Source organism: Centruroides sculpturatus, unplaced genomic scaffold (genome assembly GCF_000671375.1).
Source record: "Centruroides sculpturatus isolate CEXI.00-Female unplaced genomic scaffold, Cexi_2.0 scaffold383, whole genome shotgun sequence".
Lineage (NCBI taxonomy): Eukaryota > Metazoa > Arthropoda > Arachnida > Scorpiones > Buthidae > Centruroides > Centruroides sculpturatus.
In genome coordinates, this window is record NW_019384849.1 from 487,868 (window position 1) to 500,888 (window position 13,021).

The 13,021-nt window shown below is 28.4% G+C and overlaps 1 protein-coding gene across 9 annotated transcripts in view; it reads right to left on the reverse strand.

The window, feature by feature from the left end:
- LOC111630435 (IQ motif and SEC7 domain-containing protein 1-like) overlaps positions 1-13,021 on the reverse strand; it is a 130,312-nt gene that overhangs the window by 50,682 nt on the left and 66,609 nt on the right. The window contains exon 1 of one of the 9 annotated variants that reach the window (XM_023374534.1): positions 12,599-12,621. The exons of 6 other annotated variants lie outside the window; for them this stretch is intronic. In XM_023374534.1, the coding sequence (XP_023230302.1) occupies positions 12,599-12,603 (5 nt within the window). In that variant the 5' untranslated portion in view covers positions 12,604-12,621. Of the gene's footprint in view, positions 1-10,707; positions 11,404-11,446; positions 12,166-12,598; positions 12,622-13,021 lie in introns of those variants that run through there. 2 more of the 9 variants (XM_023374537.1, XM_023374538.1) reach the window with 2 other exon arrangements.

The following is a 13,021-nucleotide window of genomic DNA, read 5'->3' on the forward strand; positions in this document are numbered from 1 at the left end:
GCTTCATTTCCATTTAAATTCAGCAATTCGCATTAAATATATCTAATCATTACACAAGCAGTTTTATTCAATCTTTACATACATTACACATAAGGGCTGAATAATTCGATTTAATACAATATTTTATTTAGCTTGAAAATTTGGTATATATTTTAAATTTACTATTATTCTTTATCAATTAATTTTCATTAAACATTTCTCAAGTTTCTAATATTTTACTGTACAAGTTAGTACCACGTATATTACTTTGAAGAGATCCGTAAACTCTCTTATCTTCCCAGACTGTAAATGCAAGTAACTTGAGACCTCCTTTAACTTACACAAAAATGACGTTCCTGATATTGCATTTGCTATTCAGAATCATAATCACGTTAGAATTCTTAATGTATTTTTAATCATCAATATACACGAATAATGGCAGCCAACTTCAACTGATGACAGTAGTAGTATTCACCCCTTTAATATTATATGCTTAGTGAGGTATATTTAGTCTTATAGAAGACAATTGGATGACACATTAGCTTAAATATTTCATACCCGTCATAAGTTTTCGATAAAAATTTATTTATAACATATCAATCTTTCTAAATTATATAATATATTAATAATAATGATAATTTATACACAAATATTTTTAAAATAAAGTATCTTTACATAAACAAATAAATTAACTTGTCATAGATAATTAAGAAATTTTAAATTAAAAGGTTTTATAATAAATATTATTTCTTAAATATATAATAAGGATTTAAGATAAGGACAAAATTTCAAATAAAAAATATGATATTGTTCAAAAATTACAAGTTCAATTACTTAAATGTAACGTTATTTTCAAGTGATACATTCTAATTAATTAGATGGAAATAAATTACTTTTAAAAAATAAAATTAAAGTTATGTTTAACGCTATTTAGAAACGTTCATATTTTAGTTTCTCACTTGGTATCAGAGTTGCATTAATGCATGGGTATACTAGGCATTGACCGGGCTCTAGGCCCTGACTCGCCGCTTTAAGTCCTAATTTTACTGGTCATTATTAGTGTTTTTGTTTTATATCAGTCATGCTTCTAAGAAGTTGGAGGCCTCAAAATTGCTCAAAACGGTCCTAATTGAAATTGCTTATTTGTATTGTAGGTAGAGGACTAAGTGTACTATGTACTGTGCAGTTCACATACTATGAAATTAAACAGAGGATGCCACAAAATTACATAAATATTTAGAAATTAAAGAATTACACCTAGTTATGTAAATAGCAGAAAATTATCTTCATTTTTCAAGTTTTATTCTTTCAATTGAAAGTCATGCTACTTCATATCAAAAACATTATGTAAAACAATAGGAATAAATGGTAAATTGACACTAGTTGTGTAGAGAATGGTTGCAGGATTTATTTCAATTATTTAATTGCTACATTATTCGAATGATTGTAAAATTTAATGTCGTAAGACAATGTTAAATTGTATGCAAGAAAAATAAAAATGAACGGCAATGAACAAGAAAATGGAACAAGAAAAAGTGAAACCAATTAAACTTGTTCTTCAGAATTGTAATATATAGAATAAAACGGTTAGCCGCGGGCTATAAAAAAACTAATGTTTTGTTTCCCAATTTTGCAATCTAATTTTCAGTTTTTCTATATCATGACACTCGATAACAAGTGTACTGTACATCATACTGTTTTTTGTACAGAGTAAAATGATCTTTTCAACGTAATCATAAGATGAACATGAAAAACTTTTCACCTGTACGAAAAGTAACTATTACTACAGGTGCATATAATCCATAAAAGTAATGTGCATAATAATCTTAATTTTTGTAGTTTTATGAAGGCGAAACAGTAATAAAATAAATCATAATAGTCATTTAATAAAAAAAAAAAAAAATCACGCAGGTTCAGATAAGAGGTCGTAGACATTTGGCCCTGGCCAGGAACTGAAAGGGCCAACAAAATGAGAGGAAAAAAAAATTATTTTGTGATAGCCAGGCCTTATATCACTTCATGCTCCTTGTATACTGAGCTATTGATTTATTGAACCATTTGTGTTTACATAAATCTGACATATAATCAATTACTATGAACAGTGTCAAAATAAGCTTTAAAAAGAAAGCTTTTATTATTACTATAATTGTGAGTATATAATAAAATATGAACTCATGATACGGGAATTTCATAATCATTACTTAGAAAACCAGGTCAAGAGTCCAACTATAAAATAAGTATACTTATTTTATTATCATTACTCTTCTTCACTTTCAAGAATATCAATAAAATTGATAAATATTTATTATATTTTTCCAAGTATGAAATTTGCTAGTTATGAATTAAGTTTACATATATTTTGAGTTTTATTTTAAATATTTCATTATTACAATTAAAAATAACTTCTTTTACATCTAAAATTAAGTTTTTACTCAATTTATAAAATATATATTCGTATCTGTTGTGGGCCTACCAAATGTCTTCAGAATATAATCGAGAATACAGAAGACTTAAATTACACTATAGTTATATCAGGGAAGATCGATGAAACGAGACCGTTGACTAAAATAGCAAACTGCAATGATCGATAAGCCAAGTTTAGTTTCACTTAAAAATCAACGATTTGATGGATCTTGTAGATTATCAAAGTGAAACTTTAAATCACACAACCTTGCAGCTAAGTCATTACCAATGTCTTCATACGACTTTTAAAAATGTTTTTATATTCTTTTCATTATTATGTATCTAAATCTTTAATCGATTTTTTTATTCTTTAAAAAATCTGAAAATTTCTTCCGCTATGCAGCACTAAAATGGTCATTTTTCCATGCCACCAAGTCTATAATAAAGATGGTTAAATAGTAAGAGATGGAATCCGGGTAAACCCATCAATAAAAATCTCAGAGCCAACTCAGACTCAAACTTGGGTCCTCTAGAGCGGCAAAGATGATGTCTTTACCAATAGTCTTTCAGGAAGTTCATGCACATAAAAAAAACTCACTGTAGATTTCTCTCCAGAACGTTTGTAAAGACAAACGTTCTGGAGAGAAATCTACAGTGCAATTTAAAAAAAATTACAAAATGTCCCTAGTTACATTGGCATATTTAAATTCAAAAGTATACCAGGCCATCAATCCTTACGATTACTTTTTCAAGAACTATTCATCTGAAAATGTATACTGTATATCTATGTGAACGGTTAAAGCTCATTTACGAGGGCCAGGGTCCTATCATCATCTCTCATATCCTGCATGTAGTTTACTTATTGATTTATTGAGCCATTTGTATTGAACTGAGAATATATCTACTAGGGTTTCTCATTTCCCGGTCTTTTGCTTGTCCCGGGATCCCGGGATAAAAGTGAACTGTTTCCCGGGATCCCGGGAAATCTCGGGATAGAATTAATTATTTTTAAGCTATACAAAATATCTTGAAATCAAATGATATAATTATTTTCCATTTTTTAAAGTAATTTTAAAGTTCTGTAACCTCCAAAATCATATTAATAATGCTGTGTAAGGTCTATAGGCCTATAATAAAAATTACCTTTAAATAACGTAGAAATTTTCACAAATAGAAAAAAATTAATTAAAGTTTGCTGGAAACTGCATACAACAACAACAAAAAAAATGTTTTGAATTGAGTTAAAAATTAAAAAAATGAACTTCTAATTTAGAAGGTAATTTTCGTTTTTTAAATAAAATATAATACAAAATATTGCAAACTTTTATAAGATTTTAAAAAGCAAAGATGGTCAATACTCCGATAACTCACTCTAATTCTTATTTTAGTAATGAAAAGTCTTGCCACCGAGAATGCCCTTTCCGATTCAATTGATGTGATTGGAATAGTGTTTAATGCATTTAAGAGAAGACAGATATTATGTGTTTTTTCACCTGTAGCCTGGAAGATTTCGAGTTCGTTTTCGAGGTTGTAATACTTCTTTTGCTCTCTAGTATTCTTCATTTGTCTACTTCGACTGCTTTAATAGAAACATCAAGCTTATAGCCCAATAATTCGTCAGTTAGTTTGTCTTTGATCATCAGGTTTATGAAGAAAAACTTCGTACTTACAGACATCGTACAACATGGTGTTACGCGTTATCGAAGCTATTGGGCATGGTTAAAAATTAAGACAGCATAAGCACAATTATTCCAGATATTACAGGTTCCAACAAGTAAAGAATTTTGAGAGTCATGACACAAATAAGCTATGTATTGATTATTGACCATTTGTGACATGCTATAATGAGCAAAAACTTAAGAAACTAATAAGTAGGTTTAAAATTGATAAATACAAATGTATTCTGACAGTTTATGAGTTAATTATGCTTTCTATTTGCAAAATTCCTCAACCTTAACACAAAATAAGAAAAAAAGTGAATTTTTAAGAAATTTGCGGGATTTCCCGGGATAAGAAAAATTTCCCGGGTTAAAAAATCAACCGGGATCCCGGGATCCCGTTTGAGAAACCCTAATATCTACTGATAAAGTACTCATTGTAATATAAAAAAAATATTATATTGCGTAATATACTAGGAAAATATTTTTAAAAATTCTCTCTATTGTATTTTGTTTAATTTTTATTTAAATCTTTCTCAGAAGTCGCAAATTAATATTAGTACGAAGAACGAAAAGCAGTCTGAGCATGTTTCAAGCACATCCATTTTATCTCAATGATGAAAAGAAGCGAAATACTTGAAAAATAACGGCAAGAGAGTTTCGAGAGTTCTTAAAAATCATGCGGAAATCCTCGTGACTGAAAAATTAAGCTTCTAGTCACCATAATTTTGAAGGAAATCCGCAGATAAAGTGAAATACGTCAACCTATAGGAAAGTTAAAATATCGCAGCCGTATAAATAAATTTCTGTTATTATTCGTAAGAATTTTAGTACAGTTTATTAACAAGTTACAAAAGAACTAGCATTAAAAGAATTACATTTTTCACGTTAAAAAATTAAATTACGAATTATTTCATTAAAAGAACTAAACTATCATCTTCATATCAAGATATTTTTTCTTTAGAACAAGAAAATAACTTTTTTTAAGAATAATTTATTATTACATTCGTTTAATCCGCTATATTTTTCGTGAATATTTGTTTTTTGAGCCACCACACTCTTATTTTTTAAGTCAATTCAATCCAGAAAAAAATTATAATAAATAGGAATAGTCAATATCAGATTTACTCAGAAAATTGCCCATTATATTTCAAGTTTATTCTCTACTATTTTTCAATATTCAATAGTATCATTAGTCATTATGACAGCTCTTCTCTCTCATTCTCCATTACCAAAGTGAACAAGACAACTGTAATCTGAGTCACATCATTATTATTATTATTTTTTTAAAAAGTGTCTTAAGAGCGTTAGAAACAAAGCTACGTTTTAATTATTTCTTTAATTATTTAAATATTTTGTTAATTACCATTGCTTTATTTAACTTAACGAAAAACTAAAATTAGGATCTAAAGATGGAAACTATTCGCAGAAGCTCGTGAATTTATGACCCCAATAAAAAAGTTTTGCTGACTGGAAAGAGCAGTAATAAAATTATAAGTAAAATAACAATAATAATTTAATCTTAACGGGGGAAATCTAAGTACTTTTTTACACAGAAATATTAAATTTTAAAACAGTGTTTAATTTTAAAAAATTAAAATTTCTCTCTCAAAAATGGCTTTATGTAATGATAATCTACCTCTTGGAATGTAATCACTACTGGAATATAAATCATCATTTATATAAATAAATTTTAGAATTATTTATGAAATATTTGATCGCAAAACATTATTATCGATAAATAATTCAAAAATAAATCTCTAATTACAAATTTATAACTTAAGTAAATGAACTTCAGCTCCAAGAAACTCATCGTTGAACGACGATAAAAACATAAAACAGGATTCGATTTAATTCTAATTTGCATAATTCTATAGAAGTGAGGTAGAAGAAGGGCATATTCATCGTAATAAAAATGAAAAACAATTTAAGGTGTCACTTTTCTTTATGATTTATTTTACGAACTAAAATCACAAAAGCTTATTGTTTAACGAATAAGGAGGTATAACTAAACTGATCCCCGATTTCTATGCCTTTATATATTCCAATTAAATTTAACTTCATTAAAATTAATTAAGATTAAACGTTATATATCGTTCGATTAACAGGATGCGACTATCAGAAAAATAGTTTCGCAATGGAAGAGAGGAGTATAGCGTGTTATCGATACCGGAATAGTCAATTAAGTGAATGAATTTCGATCAATTAATGAGTGTTTACTCGAAAAAAATATATTAAACCGGAAATATTTCATCCTGACATTCTTTGGGATTCCTGTTTGCATAAAATTTACCGGATGCTGTTATAAGAGCAAAAAGATGATAAATGCCTGTGTTGATTTTTTCCCTCTTTTTTTCAAGTTTATTCAACTTTTTAATATTTAAAAGATTCTATGGAAATATAGTACATCATTAACTTCTTTAAAATTTCCTTGAAGCGCGTACATGTAAGCCCTGGATGAAATGGGGCCAACAGTCATAAATGCAAGTCCACTCCTCTCTCTAAAACCGTAATAATATACAAATGAAATCAATAAAATAAAAAAGATTTTTACCGCTTACCAAAAGAAACGTTAATTTTCGTAACGTTTTTACTTTAAAAAAACTAAATTTGGAATCTATATCCTGATTAGGTCACATCTCCATCCAGGCCTAAGTGTGTGCACTGTGTTAATAAATACTCAAAGCAAAATTTAAGAATTTCTGGATGCTTTTGCATAAACTTACTAAATTAAATCAATTAGATTTGCATTAATTATGTTAAAATTTTAAATACTAAATTATTTTTCATATATTAATTATTCTTTCAACAAAAAACGTATAAACAAAACAGTGGAAAAAGTTTGGGTGTTATTTGAACCTAGATTTTAAGCAGTTCTTTCGATTTGTTTAACAGATGCATAAACACACACACATTTGATTTATGGAGTTTCGCACACAAAATTTCTTCAACTCTCTTCTAGAAAGAAAGAAGAAAGAAAAAAAAATCTTCCTCCCTCTCCTTCAGAAAAGGTGCAGTTCTATTTTAGTACCTCGTTCTTAGAAAGTGAAATTCTTTAATTAAACACTAACGTTTCATTTCGGAGAAGAGCGATTGTTATCAAATATCTCCGTGTATTAAGTAACATCGGATAGAAAAAATTATATTCTGCTTTCCCCCTCCACTTCTAAGGAAGTTCCCTTACAGGTTACGAACTTGATTTCGTTTAGTCGCCTAACTTCATTTTAGGACAAGGTCAGCATATATTTAACGGAACTAAACTATTTACGTACTGTACCATTAAAAAACTAACTTTGAGAGTTTTAAATTAAGTTAAATCGATTTAAAATTATCATGAAAAAAACTATTGCTTAAAAGGTAATCAAAACATCAATCTCGTGACGTCAGGGGAGAAACTTTCCTTCAAGTCAAGGTCGACTATCAAGGTAGAAGGGGGAACATAACAAGGAAAACAACGAATACCTGTTTGGCTGCAGGAAAAGATTTTCATCTTATTAAAATCGCATTTTTGTTGGGGAATTGTCTGTATACGCTCAGCGCACGTTTACTTAAAAATACTAACAGCTTTCTCTTAAGTGATAAAAATAAAAGCAATAAACCTTGAAAACCTTGTAATTTAATATTCAAAGATGACGAAACGAATATAATTTAAATAAAATTTAATTTATTGGATCGATTATGACGTTATAATAAACCAAACACGAACTTGAATTAATTTACAGCATTAGCAATTCAACTCATTACGTAAAATTACGCAAAGTTCTTAAATTTTACAGATTAAATGCAGAGTGAAAATATTCTTAGATCCTGCTTAAATTTAATTTCCATTAATTAATTAAAAGATTTTAATACATAAATTCATCATATTAAAACTACATAAATCATTTAGGATACTTTGATGTGTATTAATACAATTAATATACATCAAAGTATCCTACAGAGTAGCCACATTCTACACACTTCCTAGTTAGAAGTCACCTGCATAAGCCTCTATTCTCTCCGCAAATTATAATTCCCCCCGTCTTCTAGACACATCATCCATGTTGACGATTGGAAGTCATTAATACAGTTGCTAATAGCATTTTTTATAAACATCTTCAATTGTTATAAGGGCGGAATTTAGAAATTCTCTTTCACAATGCCCCAAAGCGAACTGTCATTAAGTCTGGACGTTGAGGAGGCCACACTACATCAGATCCATCTGCTTTTTCTTCTTCTAGATATTCTCTAACTTGGAAATCCATGACATGATCTCATAAGTAAGGACTGTGGCCACTATCTTTTTCAATCATATCAATATCTAAACAATTGTTTAATTATTAATATGATTAAAAAATGTCTAATTCTTATTAAATAAATAAATTTAAATCCCTAAAACAAACTGCTAAAGGAAGATTTTACTTATTTTAATTTATAATATGAAATATTAAATATTTTCTAAGTATTATTTTCTTACGAAAACTATAATGGAGAGAAGGAAAAAAGACGAAGCAATTTTTCTCAAAATAATGCCTTTATAATTAGATAAAAATCTTTTATAATTGAAAAAAAATTGGTATGATGCAATAATTAGAGCGTTATTCAAAAGAGTGAAGAAATAATAAAATATTTTTTGAAGATTTTAAGGAGATTAACTATAAATACACTTAAGAGGAGATGTGACTGTGTAAAACACAACAAAGACTTGCATAGGAGCAAGCATCAAATTATTCTTACCTAATTGGTGCATTAACAGACAGGAAAAGAAATTGTCTAACGTGTAGCATAGAATTGAAAACTGTATTTATTTTAAAAATATCAGTAAAATATTCTATTTGGAACTAATTTTCTGTTTTTTCCCCCAACCGGAAACAACGTCACTAAATTACAAATTTTTTTCCATATTATTACTATGTTCTAGAGACTTCAGAAGACTTTTTTTTTTACTTTTTTGCGTAATTCTACTGCTTCGTTTTCTATATAATGTTTCGTAAACAATTAGGCCTACTACATAAAAAGTAAGCTCTAACCTAATTGCAATACATACTTCCTGAATATAAAAATGGTTCTTGAATAATTATTATATATATTAATATATAAACACAACTTCTGATAAATATATTTAAATATAACATCAAATATTTTTTATTGCATTATTATAGAGATAAATGTAACTTATATCTTAAATTTATTTAATCGCAAATCATTTTTTATCAGTTTTAAATTTATTTTTAAACGTATACAATAATTAAAAAATTTAAATAATTTTATGACATTAAGCAGAATTTTCTATATTTTAATTTAAAAAATTAAAAAAAAAACATTGTATATATAGGAGTGGACAAAAGTCAGTTAACTGAATTAACTCGCCTTTTCATATCTCGGTTAACTGATTTTTGAGCCACTATTTTAAATTCAATTTAGCTACAAGAAATTCTGTAGAATTTGTTTTCGTTCGGTAGAAGAATAATTTAAGAGAAGTCCAAGTAAAACTGTTATTTTATTGTCTTATACATTAACGAGGATGTTTTAATTACCAAAAATTTCGTAAGTAGAAATACAGATTTGACTTTAAATCGTGAATAAATTTAATTATTTTTTATGTAAATCATGAAAGAATTTATTAAAATTCCAAAAATACACTTTCTGATTAAAAATATGGATCGATAGAAGAGATTTGTTTTCTCATATTACACGCAAATCATGAAAGTTGGTGTAATTCTAGACTCGAAACTTGCAATTAAAATACATACATTTTCAGTTACTGATAGTTTTTTTCTTGGACCCAGTTTATGGAATTTATGCCAATCGAGTAAAAATTTTCATAACAACAATAAACAATTATGAAGAATGAAAAGAATTAGTTCAATAGACATAATTTATTAACATATAACGCGATGAAATATCTAAAAACTAAATACTGTGCATGCTTCTATGGAAACAATTATTCATAATCAATCATTAAATTATCGTTTAAACATAACATTAAAATAATAAAAATAATGTTATTTATTGCGAGCATTCTAATTTAAATCAGCTTAGACTTACCATCACTATAGCTTAGAAACGCCAAATAGGTCACTGAGAATTACTAATAATCGATATTTCAAAAAGGAAATATTGAAATGGCCGTGCTTTTCCTCGTGTCATAAATTTATTCTTGAATTCTAACTAGTAAAATCCTGGAAACACGGCAAAAACTAGCAAGCAAAACCATGGACAGGATAATATCTAAAAACAAAATACTGGACAGAACAAAAATCTAGAAAACAAAATCCTAGTGGATAGCAAAGTGTTTCTCGTATACAAAATTAATGCACCATTTTGTAATTAAAAAAAATCCTAAAATCTTAAGATGTATTAAGCAATATCGCATTGTTTTGAATAAAATTAAAATGTAGTAGTAGAAATTTCAACAGAAAACGAGTAACATCCATTATTTTTTTTACCATTTTATAAACTGGTTCCATTTCTTTACTTTCTAGCAATAGAAGATAATAAAATCTAAATACCACCATACGATTAATTACATAGCAACGCGCAACCAAATTTCCGAAACCTTGGCGAAATTCCGATTTATTTCCAAATTTCATTGCAACATTGTTCGGAAGGGATTAAGGAAAGTCCTCAATTAACACAAAATATAGAATTATCAATTTACGTACGAAACAATTATTCTTAAAATTACCATTTGCAAATCTTCAAGAGGACAGACAGGCGCGCACACACACTTACGGCGTATGAGGAACATAAAACTTAGATAATGAAGAGATCAAAAGGTGTGGTCGCTGATAATTGATCAAAATGTGGAAACACACCCGGAAATAATCGAAAATAGTTAAAAATCCATTTTATTAAAAGGAATTTTTCGAGATGAAACACACGACCGATTCCTCCAAGGACGAATCAATGCGTTTGCTAAAATACTCGTTCGATGCAGTCAACATCACGCCATCTGTCGCTGAAACGGTTCGAAAATGACATTCAAGGACAATTTTTTAAAAAGAAACATCTTGAAATCTCAAATGATTTCCATACGCTTAACTGTAAAAAAATTCGACTAAAAAAGTCACGGAAATTTTGTAAATTTCAAAGCAGAAGTTACATAAAACGGCGATTGAAATAATTCGATTGAGTAAAGATTTACATAACGGAATTACTCCTTTTAAAATGGATGTGAAACTTACCTTTGTAGCAACCCGATGCTGTAGAAAGTGAGGAACCTTTAGGAGTTTTACCATTAACCTCTTAAAAGATTCTCAACTTCCATTGCGTAATTCACCAAAATAACAGGAGAGGGGGAGATATTTATATCTACAAGTATCGAATAGAAGGGAACAGTCGCAACAGGAAAGCAAAGGACCTGGATCTTCTTCCCTCATGCATAAAAAAGAAGAAAACTAAGGACTTTGACTCGTTTCGCTTACCTTATTTCGAAACTTTTGGAAATTGGGCATTGTGTCTTTGGCCGAAATATGTTATTAAAAAAAACACTACGCAGGATAGTAAACCGGCACTCTTACTAAAGAGATCAGGCTAATGACAGACTTCTCGTAGTCGACACGACTAGAATATGACGACGCGTGCCTGGGGCCACGTGACGCGACGTCAGAGGATGGACACGTGGTATCGAAAATGATTTTATTTCATAAACAAATACAAAATTCTGTTTATTTTAAAAAGATAATCATTTCAGGAAGGTTGGATTAATTTATTGTTTGTTTATACTTCGAATTTAATTTAAAATTTATAATTAATTTTAGTCGAATTTAAATCTCTCTGTTTAAACTAAATGCGTCACGCAGAGCGAGAGAATCAAATTTCCAGCAAGAATCGTAATAAAAATCATCGTGAAAATTAATATTTATGTGTTTAATTACGCGGAATTTTAAAACAAAATCAGAATTTAAGCGAGAATAAGAGGTTATGAAGTGAGATTTTGTAGCAACAGTTCATTTAATAAAGTTTAATTAAATTACACGACCGACCTTATCCATAATAAAATTTGTTGAAGACAATCATAAATGACCCGTGTGTACTGCTAATCTGATGATTACAATCATTATAATGATTATAATCACGAGATTATCAAGCTCTATCCACGATCATCACAAGAGATTGCTATGATAATGAATTAACTTACCTCATATATATCAGAAACACTTTATGAATAATTCTATATATTAATATCCTGATAAGCGACAAAAAAATTTACCCATTCAATTTTATACATTAAAAATGACTATGAAGATAGAAATTTTTGATTAACTGGAGTGACTAAGTAGATCACTTTATGAAAAATTAATTTTATCGGTCGATAGTTTATATTTTCCTTATACCTTACCAATATTTATATAAGCAATAAATATTAATTATTACTTATAATATTAAGAAATAATTTTAAAAAATTAATAATTCAGACAGCTACTTAACCTACTTGTAGCTGATTAAAATGGAACAAGTATATCAAGTATAAAAGTAAATATATGCTATAAAATGAATTTATTTTTGATACTATTTGTGTTAATCATTTCGTTCTCATTAAGTGATTGAAAACTGGAAGAAAAATTAACACTCACGTCATTATAGATTACTGTAACACCAGAGCACGTAATCACATTCCGTAGCATTTTATTTCGCCTCGTTATTTAAATCCAAGTATTCTTGGTACAAATAGAATTGAAGAAATGCGAACACCCTCAGAAATGGATACGAATATCTTATCGAGAGATTTAATGCAATAAATAATTTGAAATCTTGGGCTTAAGATTCGGTGTATTTTTAACCATTGAGTCTCGAGCCCCAGATTCTTGCTGCTGTTACGATCGAAAGGTTACCTTACATCATTCTTGGAACTGATCATTTTGGATCTTATTGTAAGTTCATAACTTAAAATAATTTTATGATTACTTTTACAAAAAATCAATTGAACTCCATGTTTTTTTAAAGTATTTTCAATGAAAGTGACGTTAATTACGAAGATCTCATCTTCATTGACGTCA